General features: G+C 45.0%; 1 protein-coding gene across 1 annotated transcript; it reads left to right on the top strand.

Annotated features, from left to right (window-relative positions):
• Positions 1–257: 257 nt before the first annotated feature.
• Positions 258–11,718, top strand: AQP3 (aquaporin 3 (Gill blood group)). The gene is made up of 6 exons (XM_010007133.1): positions 258–441; positions 8,413–8,539; positions 8,707–8,844; positions 9,640–9,758; positions 10,517–10,734; positions 11,422–11,718. Exons 1-6 carry the CDS (start codon positions 334–336, stop codon positions 11,588–11,590), a joined length of 879 nt encoding a protein of 292 aa, XP_010005435.1. The 5' UTR covers positions 258–333; the 3' UTR covers positions 11,591–11,718.
• Positions 11,719–12,403: the final 685 nt, after the last annotated feature.

Genomic DNA, 12,403 nt, shown 5'->3' on the forward strand with positions numbered 1-12,403 from the left:
GTTTTAGGTGGTAACTAATGAAGACAGCAGGGGTTTGAGCTGAACATCTTTGTCACATTTGATTCTGTCTTCTGAAACTCTTGAATCCTTTGTTTACTTATACAAGCAATAAAGAAAATGAAGAAAAGCACCCGCTCTGCTTTATGCTGAAAAGGAGGAAAAAAGGTTGAGTTTGAAGAGTGGGTGGAAGGGGTGTGGTTACCCAGGAGGTGTGTCAGACATCGCTGTACTTATTTATAAGCAAAGGCAGTTGTGCTGGAGAAGAAACCTTGCTGAGGCTTTGCTAGCTGCTGCTTTTTCCCCTGACATCCCTTGAAGGGCACCTCTACTGCGATGGGGAGGCAAAAGGACGTTCTTGCTACTATTGAGGACCACCTGAGGATCAGAAACAAACTGGTCCGGCAAGCACTGGCTGAGTGCCTGGGGACGCTGATCCTGGTGGTGAGTACATGCTGTGGTGTGGGGATGCTCTGCTAAACCCCTGGGTGTGCGGGACACTGTCCTGGTGAAGGGGCTGCGCTGCTCTCGGAGTTTGCACTGGGGATGAGCCCAGCTCCAGTGCAACCTGCCCCATGGGGACTAGAGAAATGCTTACCTGTGGGGAAAAAAACTAATGCAAATTGCTAAAGGGTGACATTTGGATTTTTTTTTTGGCAGATGGTGGGCTCTGCAGAGCTTGGTGGGGCTTCCATGTGTCTGCAAAGTGCAGGCAGCAAAAAAAAGAGTGTGCACGCAACAAGTGTTTGCTAGAGAGCATGCAAAACTTCCTTTATGTCTGCCCTGGAATATTTTCTTGGCAATGAAACACTTCAAGTGTTATCACCCTGGGAAGCGAAAGCTTTTTTCTCTCCTCGCTTTGTTTTCCTATGGAGAAGAAATAGCCAGAATTTAAACTGTTATGGTGTTGGTTTTTTTGGCTGTCATCTGCAAGTTCCTCAGGGTCTTATCAGTGGGGCTGCATGACACTGAAGCTGCCTGTGCTGGCCGACGATTGGGAGCTTGTGCTCACCATGTTTTTCCTGACTGCTGAACGGCAAGAAAACTTCTGCCCATTTTAGTGCTCGGTTTCCAAAGGGATGGGACATCAGGGATAAAGTGGGGTGGGTATCTCTGTAAATGATTTAGTTTGAAGATGTTTCGAGAGGCCCTGGCTTGCTTTAAGTCAAAGGCAGATGTGAACCTCTAGAACAGTGGTGCGTGAGGAGCAGGGAAAAAAATACAGGGGTGGCAAAACTGTGATAGGGGTATCTGGCTTTGGACACCTGCATCCAAAAATGCAGGACTGCCCAAAATTTGATGACTCTGTTGCATTAATATTACAGAAGAACTGAGTTGGTGTTTGCACAGTGAATACCTGCAGGTAAAAGCTCCTCTGAAGCGGTGTAAAGCCAGAGGAATCCTACAAATTTCAGTGGAGTGACTGCAGGTTTACACCTCCTTGTAACTGATGGTAGGACTGTTTGAGGAGAAAACTGAAAGTTGGAGGAGCTAAAAGTGGACCAACGCACTATCTTATGCTTTAATAAATAAGATTATTTTTTTATGAGGAAGGGTTCTTTTTAATGAGGCTGCTAGGTCTTGTGTGGGAGGATGGAGGGTCAGCTGAGTCCCCCTGAAATGCTACTGCTGTTGAAAGAAAGCAGCTTCACACAGTGCAATAGCCATATTGTCAGAGCGACCCAGGTTTGGTGATTTGCAAACAAGTCCTGTTGATTTTTCAGGGACGGACTGTTTGGGATTAAGGTGGGAAGAAGCTTTTACGAAGGTGATTAACAGGGAAAAAGCTACTGTCCCTGAATGACTGTTATTCTTGTAGTTAGTCTTAGGATTGAGGTAAGGTAAGAGGAATCTCCTGATGGCTAAGTTAACATTGCTGGAGAAACAATGCAAGCCTTAGCCATGCAGATCCAAGCATTCAGAAGGGCTTGTGATCCAAAAAAATGTAGTTCCTTCATCCACCTGTATTAGCTGGTGTATCAGAGATTACTTTTCCCAAAAGCCTTGCCTTTCTGGTCCAGGGAGGAGTCGGGATGTGCACCGCAGCTGAGGAAGGATTTGGTCCAAAACCATAACCAGACTCTAAAATTAGGGTGGTTATGGGCACCCAGCAGCATGGCTGGATGACACACTGGCAAAAGTGGGCAACATGTGTCTTGTCCCTGTGAGCACCAGAGCTGCTGGGTTTTGACGTGTGTGTGAGTGTCCCCCTCCTTCTTCAGGAGTCCCTAAGTTGGTGTCTGTGGGTATGAAAATGCTGGTTTTAGCAACACATTCAACTCTGTCTTAAAGGTCTTGTAAAAGTGACCTAGGATCTCCTCAGCAACACCACCGTGGGTGCTGGGGCCATGTAGGAGACAACGGGCTGGTGGAGGAAATGGGGAAGTCCCAAATGCAGTGAATGCTCCTGGGTTGTCAGCAGGCAACAGCAGGGTGTACAGAGAGAGAAAAGAGTTCCAGGGCAGCAAGCCTGTAGTATGGCTCTGCTGGGCATTTATGCCTTGGAGCTGTCCCACCTCTTCTGCTGTCAATGAAGTGGCACTTACAGATTCTATTTATTTTACTCAAAAAGAATTTATTTATTTTCTCCCTTCCACTTGGATTCTTATGCATCCTTTATTACATCACCTGCCTAAAACAGAAGAGCCTTTGAGATCATTTTCTTTCCCTTTCAGATGGCCTAGGTAGTAGTTTGAATTGGGTAGTTCCAAGAGAAAGATTGTTATTCTACAACTTGCAAAAGTTCCTGCTGCCCTCTCTGCCAGCAGGCTGAGCTGGGTACACATGCATTTAGCTGCAGTTGAGCCTGATCTCTTATGGGCTTCAGACAATAAAATACCTGAGGAAGGATGTAGAATCCATGAAATTGTCTTAGTGGGACATAGAACTGTCTGAACACAGATATGGCTTTAACAGAACAATATTAGGGATGGATTTAAGGTTTAACATTGTTTACACTGAAATTAACTTCCTGAGCTGAAGGGAGAGAGATTGTTTAAAGTTTGCAGCATACTTTGAATTTAACTGTGTAGTGTAAAACTTGTCGCACCATGGGTATTGGCATGGCTTCAGCTTCTTCCCTCCTCCCTTTCACTTGCATAATGACCACGGTGCTCTCAAACTCTCTTTTTTTTTTTTTTTTTTGCAAGTACAGCACCTTCCACATTGTGATTTCATTCTGTGGGCAGTGTCCCTACTGTTACTATAGTAGTAATGCTGGTTCTACCTTTCCTCTGGTTAATGAAAATGACTGGGTTTTTTTCCCCCTTCAAAATGCACTTTCCAAGTGGTACTTTAGGTTTGAACTTTATACTTGTGTTGGAAGCACCACTTGCTGGCAACAGTTAAGCACTGCAAAAGCTGAAGGCGTTTTCCCAGTCACTTGCTGTTTGTGTTATTACTGTAGCAACTCACTAAAGCCCCATTTCCAGAACCGGGCCTCAGTGCCTCCCTTAAATGCTTGATCTGTTTGCCTTGCTCTGCTGGCTGTAAATATCAAAGCTGGCTCTGTTTGGCTTTTACATTTGCAGAAGGAACTTGCTGCTTATAATTAGTTTCCAACTGGGACTAACTGTGATTCACTGCTGCAGAGGAGCAAAGAAAGGACCAAACAATTTCCAACTACTTTTCAATCAGAGCTGTCCTGACAAGGAAGCTCCAGGTAACCGCTGGGAGTGCAGAGCTTAAAGCTGCTGCTCATCCTGCAGCCACCTGGGGTGGTTTGGCAATTCCCACCATCTCTCTTCAGTTTGTGACCCTTTCCTTCCACCCAGCTTGTTGCCTCTGGAGAATATTATACTTTCTTTTTTTTTTTTTTAAAATTGCTGGGATTTGAAAGGGACTGGAAATCTTTGCTGTTAGTTGAGTGCTGCTGATCCTTCCCTGCAAAGGGTCTGTGCTGCTTGGTGTGGAGGCATGGGAAATGGCACCATTGCTGCTCTCCCTCACCTCTTCCACCAGAAGAGCTCAAAGCTTTTCATTAACTGTCCAAAACTGACCAAACAGCAATGGGGTTGGATATGTCTTGATATCTACCCAGCTGGGTCCTGCTCCTTGGGGAGTGCAGCAAGAGGCCACAGGGGAGACTTAAGTGCCTTTAACCCCTTCTTGCATTAGGCTGTAGAGGAGATGAGAGGTAGTTTTAAACCATCTGTAAAGTGAGAGTCCTTTGTGCCCTCCCAGCCTCCCCCCTTGAAGGGACTGTAGGACAGTCCTAAATTCCACTCTGATATGAAGGCAAGTGTCCCTTTGTGTGTCTAATGCTTGAAATCTTCCGTCAGTATCTCATACTCTCTTCCTGAATTGGCCATGGGAGTAGATTCATGGTTTGACTGCCCTTCTGGCATATTCCCCACTAACCAGAAAGCAGCAAGGGCTGAGACGCCTTTCCCATTCACTGAGGAGATTAGGGTAGATTTACAGTAGTCTTCTTGCTTAATCCCTGGTTTATTTGCTGGATGAAGAGGAAAGCTGCAACTCGGGTAGTAACACTCCTCTCGGGCTCTGCCAGTGAAACTTTCCCACCTTGATTTGGAGATCAGTCTGTCTGAAGTCCAAAAGCAAAGGCATCCAGGCCTTTTGTGTCTAAAGGTGTGATAAGCAGCAGCAAATAAAAGAGGAGGCAAGTGAGGGAGGAAACCTGGCTGTGGTGCAGGGGAGTGCTGAGCACTGCCTTTTTCCCAGGTTCATGTTCAGAGCTGCTATTCACAGGTGTTCCTGTACACTCAGGTAGCTTCTCTTCTTCATTAGCTTTTTAAACTTTTTTTTGTCTTCCAAGGTCCTTTCCTACCAGCCTTGACTAGCTCTGGAGCTCTCTTGTCTCCAGACATTGAGACAGGGTGTTTTTACCTCGGGTGACAGAGCCAAATGGCCAGTCTCCAAACATGCCCAGGATACAGGGAGTTTGTTTCCCTGAGAGTGAAGTTTCACCCAGTGACCTGCTACCTTTTCCTGGTTTTGCTGCTTTCTGGCTTCCCCCTTCTTTGTTCCGGCTTTTGAGTTTGTCAGCCCCTCTACCCTTGAACTAGTTCAACTCACAGGTCCAGCAGAGCATGGAATTTGTTGTTTTTCACAGTGAAAGGTCTTGGATCAGCTCATGAGGGAAGAGGAGCGGCAAGTATCCCTGTTGGCAGGGAAAGTCATTAGATCTGCTAGAGCCACTAAGATGAAATTAGGAACCAGTGTTCCATTAACATGGTTAATGGATGCATTGACCTCAGTTCCTAGGAGAACAGCTTTAATACACCAGAGTAAAGCTCTGTTGCAATAATTTTATTAGCATTTTAAATCTGCTTTTGAACTTGGCTACTGGATCATGGGGAGTGTAATGCTTTCTGTTGCAGGGATGTTCTAGTAATGTTTGGGGGATGTTTTTACAAAAAAAAGGAAAGATAAAAAAAGAATTGGAGGCAGATTAATACAAATTACGAATGAGAGGTAATTTCTGCCTTGGATGTGAATGTGGCAATAATGCTGTAATATTGACTAAGAAATTCTACATTTATTGTATGAATTTAAAGATCACTGGGATAAATGCTGAATTGCTTCTGTTTGACCCTCCTTGCCTTTCAACTCAGTCTGGTTGCTTCTAAATGCTTCTGTGACTGATGGAAAAAGAAGGTTTAAAAAAATGCATGCTTAGGGTCTCCAGCCTCATATCACTTGGAGAAACAAATTAGAATGAAAATTAGCAAATAGCAGAAGTGGAGATGGCTGGATTAAAAATTGCAATAGACACTGCCACAACAAAACTTTGTAATGTCAGGCTACTTGTCACAAAAGCATGGCTTGGTGAGATCTGAGCTGGTTCCCTAAAGTTAAATGCCAGGAATGGATGTCGTGCATGGGAATATGTGTTCATGCTTAGTGGACTCCACTGGTGCAGGATGAATTTGCACACTTGCATGTCAAAGTTCACCTAAATACTAGATTGCTCTTTTTTTCTGCTGAGGGTCGAGTTTTCTACTGTTAAGCTGTATTAAGCCAAATAGTTCTCAGGGTTCATCTGATAGCTGTAAGGCTCCTGCAGAGTGGCTCCAGGGTGTTTTTGCACGGCCCATAGACTCTCCTGAGGAAAAGCTGGAGCACTGTTGCACTGTAGGATGGGGGAGAGGAGGATGGGGGAAAGACTCTTGAGAAATGGCAGACCTGGCCTCCATGCAGGTTAAGAGAGCTTTGTGGGTGAGCAAAGGGTGGAGGGGGAAAAATTTTACCCTGTGGTTTCTGCAACCAAAAGATATGTGGCTCACGAGACAACCACCATCCACTTGCAGAACTGCCAGTTCTTTCAGGGCAAGTAACACAAATACTTTAATCAGTTGGAAGAAGCTGGGGCCAACTCTGCCAAACTGCAGCTTTGTGTAGGTTCAACCCCTCCTTGCTTAGACTGATGTGCTGTGTGGCTCTAGAGGTGAACACCATGACTAAGTACTCTCTCCAAACCTTTGTCTAAAGCTTGCTGGAGCTCTTCTGGGTTAAGGGAAGGAATAGATGTCACCCTGATCATCAGCCAGTATTTTTTAGCTCAGTTTGAGTTACGCTTTCCTCAGTGGTTTGGGCACAGCTGATTCTGTTTTCTGAGCAATAAACAAGACTCAGCTTTTCTGCTTTTGCCTGGGTGTCTTCTCTGCCATGGTTTCCCAGCTGGACAGCTCAGGGTTAGGACACTGAAGGGGCTGTTCTGACTGCTCTCAGTAGACAGCAGTGCTGGGTGTTCCCTCTCATTAATTAACAGTTCCTTTGTTCTTTCTAGACAAGGTCCTGTCTTGGGGACCTGCCTCCTTGTCAAGAGGCACCTGTATACAGAGTGAACCCCTCATGAGTCAGCCTTCACCCTATCTTACTGCCCCTCTCCCCGCAGCCTGAGCGCAGTGTTTGCTTTATTAGTAATGCATCAGTTGTCAAGGGGAAGGGAGAGGATAAGTTAGGTGTGTTTTGGCTTTGCTTCTAATCTCCATTGTGCATTGCTCAATGGGCATGTCCAATATTGGCAGGAGAGGTGATGAGAGGCACCTCTGTTGCCCGGGTGCCTATTTGGTGGATTTTTCCCTAGAAGCAGATACTGCCTCTGTGGCAACTGAGTAATTCTGGGATGGTGGAATTCACAGAAGCAGAAAGTCTTGATGAGTGTGTAGATACAGGCATGTGGTCAGCAGAAATAAGGCAGGCCTTAATCCCTAGATTGGAGGATCTCAGAAGCAAGCTGTAATCCCTGTCCTAGTTTAAGGTTGCTCTCAGTACTTGCTGATGTGATGGTCCCTGGTACAGACCAAGAATCAGCTGAGATGGAGTCACTGGAAGGTAAAAGCACACAGATGATCAGGATTAGGGCTCCTTAAATTACATAGTGGGTAGTGGAGAGATTTGGCTGGGCAGAAACCTTCCAGCTGGATGAGTGATGAGTTGAACTGCCAGGGCAAACTGGCCTGGGTTGTTAAGGGTGAGCATAGAAAGGGTGGTTTTTGCATGTGGTTGGGAACATGAGGATCACCCATTTGGATTTTAAAAGAAGTAAATTTCTTCTAAAAAAAGAGCAAATGCCTCCCTTAGTAAACACCCTCTATCATCCAGCAGAAATTACTTTTATTACTTTTAGAGTATTTACTTTTTAGAGTTTTTGGTGCACCCCTGATCTTGAGCAGATGACCAAGCCTCTGGCTGTGCTGGTGGGAGGCTGTCTGTGGAACATGGACTTCTCTTGATGGTGTCTCTGCCATGCTGGTGCTGCACAGACAAGCCAGCTATGTTACTCTGATTCTTTCTTCCATGATTTTGCCATAGGAAAAATATGGCTGGTTTGGGATGGGGTGCACTATGCCTGGAATGCACATAACAGAGAGTGCACCTTGGGGTTGGGACCACTGCAGGTACCTCAGCTCAAGGAGGCAGCCCCCATCCTTCCCTGTCAGCCAGTGCCACCTGAAAGAAGGCTCCAGGAATGTCAGGCTGTATATAAACTCTTTCATTCATGTCTCTATTTCCAGGCATTAGTACAATTGACACCTGCCAATCTGTGTGCTACTTTGTGAAACAATTAGCCTTCTTAACAATAAGGTACAGGGATTAGTGCTATTTCACTGATTCTTCTCACCTACCACCTTAAAATTAGATACATGGACAAACACCCCCAGTCTCCTGGCGATGTGAACTGTGGTCTGATCTTGCATTTGATTTTGACCCTAGTTTTGTTCCTCCCTGCCAGGAGATAGGCTTGCTCTGAGTCCTGTCTCCTTCCCTGCTGTTCCTGGAGGTAACACCTAGATTCCTCAGCTGAAGGTTGAAGCTTTGAAGGCTTTGAGTCATGGGTGGGCTGTGATGGTGCATGCAAGTGTTAGTGGAGCAGTTACAGGCATTGGTCAGTAACTGGCCCTGATGTGAAGCACAGAGGCTAATTTCAGTCTTCTCTTCTCCTTCTAGCTCTTTGGCTGTGGTTCCGTTGCACAGATCATTCTCAGCAGAGGGAGTCATGGAGGTTTCCTGACTGTTAACCTGGCCTTTGGCTTCGCTGTGACTCTTGGCATTTTGATTGCAGGACAAGTATCAGGTATGTTGTGGCTCCATGTGGACTGGACTTCTTTTGACAATTGCTGTGCAAGTCTGGATGGTGGTGCTTTCCTATGTGGCACTGCTGTGGAAGTCAGTGTCCCTTGGCTTATCTCTGGGGTGCAAATACTGTCTGTAAAGGTGCAATAACCACCAATCTCTCTGCAGGTGGACATCTGAACCCAGCTGTCACTTTTGCTATGTGCTTCTTGGCTCGGGAGCCCTGGATCAAGCTACCAATTTATGCCCTGGCCCAAACCCTGGGGGCTTTTCTGGGAGCTGGCATAGTCTTTGGGCTGTACTACGGTGAGTGCAGAAACTTCCTGTGTTTGTTGGGGTGAAATAGATGCCCTTCATGACTCACTTCAGGGAGGCTGCTTCCCAAATCAGAGCAGCTTTTTCTTGCAAAGCAGAGATATGAGAAACCTCCTTCGGGTGGTCTGAAATATTCTCCTCAGAAGAGTTAATCCCATCTTAGTTACCTAAACTATGGAAGACCCATCTTCAGAAAGTGTCTGTTTTATTCTCCACTAACCAAGGAGGGAATCTAGTCAGCCTACTTGGCTAGTTATTCAGCTTATAAATAGTGGTAGGTAAGGGGCTGACTGCTCTACAAGATGACCCTGAGAGGTGAGACTGATTGTGTGTTGGCTTAGAGGAAAGTGTAAGATCAGCCCAGATCCTGTTTGCTGATGAATAGCAATATCTTATGTCTTGACACCAAGACTAATACCACAGGCATTTGGGTACCTTTTGGGAGAGATCTGGAGTCAGCTTAGTGTTTACTTTTTGGCTCCAACTATTTCCTGGTGCCCAGCAAACAAGAAATAATAGGAACAAGGACTCAGGCCATCTGGATCTGAGCCTGACTGGTAAAATGCTGTGGTGGATCACACCTTAAGTTTTCCAAATTAATGCTCTACAGCAAATGTTTTTTCAACACATAGCAATGGGATGCTCAGGGAATTTTGTCTCAATATACATGGCTCTGTGGAGCCAAGATTTTAGCTGTCTTCCAAACAGGGTCCTCTCTCTGTGTTTTTGGAAAAAAGGCTGACCTCTCTACCTCTCCTTTTTCTTCCCCACCCTGCCCCCCTCCAGATGCCATCTGGGCTTTTGGCAACAACCAGCTGCTTGTAACAGGACAGAATGCCACTGCTGGTATCTTTGCCACCTATCCATCTCAGCATCTGAATGTTGTGAATGGATTCTTTGACCAGGTAAGAGGGTGCTGCCTGGATGAAGGTGCATTTGAAGAGGAATCTTCTGGGGTAGTTCTATGCCTCTTCTTTAGTTAGAGAATGAGATGAAACTGAAAGAGAAGATATCCAGAAAGGTGTTTGGACCTAACACAGGTACCTCACTAGCTCATAAGAAGAGCAGAGCTAGAAAGCACCCTTACAGCAAGAAGGTGTATCTTGAGGGGACTGACCAGTCTCACAGGACTGGCCAGGACACCAGTGGAAAGGATACAACTTGGTCTCAACCCTTGAAGAGCAATAGTTTGAGGAAAGATGGCTCCTCCTTGCTCCCACTGTACTATTGTGGGTGTTGCACAACCTAGGGGCCAACTGGGTGTAGGGAGATGGTTGGTGTCGGGGGTGACTGTTTTGCCCTTGAAGCTGCCATCAGCCATGAAGAGACAGAAGCCACCCAGCTGTGGCATGTGGGAAACACATTCAGTAAGATGTCTCCAGCTTTTCTGGCTGCTCAAACAGTTGTTCATGGCTCTTCTGGGGTAGAGAAAAACGTGTGGGCTTGATTGACTCTATGGGCTGCCAGGAGGAGCATATTCCACTCTGCCATTTCCTTGGGTGCTCAGTCTACTGTGGTCTGATGATGCCCTGAGTCATCCCATAGCATTTCTTTCAGTTTAGAGAATGAGTACTAAAGGCATGGGACTTCAGAGGAGTTAAGTAATTTGGTTAAAAGATTAATCTGGATCTAATCCATCTTCTTCTTTCCCCTCCCTCCCCAGTTCATTGGCACCGCTTCCCTGATCGTTTGTGTTTTGGCTATTGTTGATCCCTACAACAACCCTGTCCCCACGGGTCTGGAGGCTTTCACAGTTGGCTTTGTTGTCCTTGTTATTGGAACCTCCATGGGCTTCAACTCTGGCTATGCTGTTAACCCTGCCAGGGACTTTGGGCCTCGTCTCTTCACAGCCATTGCTGGCTGGGGCTCTGAAGTGTTCTGGTAAGTACTTGCCAATCAAAACCTTGTACATCAAGGGGAAAAAAGTACAAGACTAAGCACGTGGTAGCTCTGGCATAAAGAGTCTTAGCACCCGTGCGGTATCTCTGGATTTAAAAAAAATACTGTTTCTTCTGCTCCTATTTTGTAAGAAGTCATAGAAGCTTGGTGATTTCTAGCAGCGAGAGTAAATGGCCTAACTTTGCTATCAAAGAGGAAATCTAGAAGCATCTATGAGAAGTTCAGTTGCACCTTGAACATGAACCTATCATAATTTTATTTTTTTTAACAATAGAAAATGCAAAGCATTTGTTACACTTGCATTTTGCTGTAGCTGGAGAAAACTGAGAGCCATGAGCGGGGTCAAGCTGTCAAAAGATATTTTCCTGCAAGCAGTGGGAGGGAAGTAAAGGTGCCTAGTTAAGGCACTGCAAGTGCTTCTTGCCTTTCTTGGTGGAGCAACAGTCTTGGGAGTCCTGGAAGGAGCGGTTCTGAATTGCTTGTCCCCTGAGCTTGCAGTGAGGGGCAGTATCTGCCTTGGAAATCAGTGCTGCAGACATGGGGGTACTATTGTCTTTTGAAAATCAATGGTGGTGTTTGGAGATGACCAGATCTTTCATTGTTCCAGATACAAACATGAATATCTTAATGTCTAGGTTGCAGTTCTTGTGCATGTTCTTTGTTTTCCAGGACTGGTAAACAGTGGTGGTGGGTTCCAGTTGTTGCTCCTTTCCTTGGGGCCATCGCGGGAGTGATAGTCTATCAGCTGATGATTGGATGTCATGATGAGCCTTCTCCACCTGCCTCTGAGCAGGAAACAGTGAAGCTGGCTAACGTGAAGCATAAGGAGAGGGTCTGAGAAAGCTGCCTCCCAGATCTGGCAGACATTCATTGCTCAGGACTGCAGCGAAGAGGAGTAAGGGGTTAAGAAGAGCTTCAAGAACAACAGGAAGAGTTTTTTTCCTGTCTTGAGATATTATAGCTTTTTTTTTTTTTTTTTTTTTTGAATATTGCTTTAGCTAGGAACCTAGTGTACACAGTTCCTCTTGGAACATTTTCATAAATACATACATCATAATAAGGGTTCTTTGCAAGACAGGTTGTTCTTTTAATTTTAGGTTGTTTTGTCTTATTCTGTGCAAACAGACAAATAGTAAAGAGAAACAAAAGTTACAAAGCCCCTTGCTAATTAAATACCACAGAAATGGTAGTAGTGACTATCAATAATGTCAGCAATCAGTAAAATCCTACCTATGTAATTTTAGTATCAGTGACCTGTATCTTTTGTTGTTTTTTTTGTTTACTAAGTTTTCATTTAAGTTAAACTAGTTTATATTGGCTGTTAATTTTTTCACAGTATAAGAATTTAAAAAATAAAAAATAAATCTATTGCTAGGGTGACTTCAGCCTGATTGTGTTCCTGTAAGATTATTTTTTTCTCAGTAAAAAGAAAAAAACAACAAACCAGTAGCACAGAGTTTTGGATTTAGTTGTTAATATTTTCGGTCTTTCTCTCAAGCAGATTACAATTTTGAATTTTTCTCCTCCAAATACAAGAAAGTTTTTTGGTTCTTAATGCAGCAATTTTATATAGTCTATCAGCTGATGATTGGATGTCATGATGAGCCTTCTCCACCTGCCTCTGAGCAGGAAACAGTGAAGCTGGCTAACG

The sequence above is a fragment of the Chaetura pelagica genome, unplaced genomic scaffold (genome assembly GCF_000747805.2).
Source record: "Chaetura pelagica isolate M959 unplaced genomic scaffold, ChaPel_1.0 scaffold548, whole genome shotgun sequence".
Classification (NCBI taxonomy): domain Eukaryota; kingdom Metazoa; phylum Chordata; class Aves; order Apodiformes; family Apodidae; genus Chaetura; species Chaetura pelagica.

What these genes read in the sequence shown, in the direction of transcription:
- AQP3 (XM_010007133.1), top strand. Translation starts at nt 334, where the DNA reads ATGGGGAGGCAAAAGGACGTTCTTGCTACTATTGAGGACCACCTGAGG. An exon ending in GATTGCAGGACAAGTATCAG is followed by an intron (nt 8,540 to 8,706) that starts GTATGTTGTGGC and finishes ATCTCTCTGCAG; the next exon opens with GTGGACATCTGAACCCAGCT. An exon ending in AGTCTTTGGGCTGTACTACG is followed by an intron (nt 8,845 to 9,639) that starts GTGAGTGCAGAA and finishes GCCCCCCTCCAG; the next exon opens with ATGCCATCTGGGCTTTTGGC.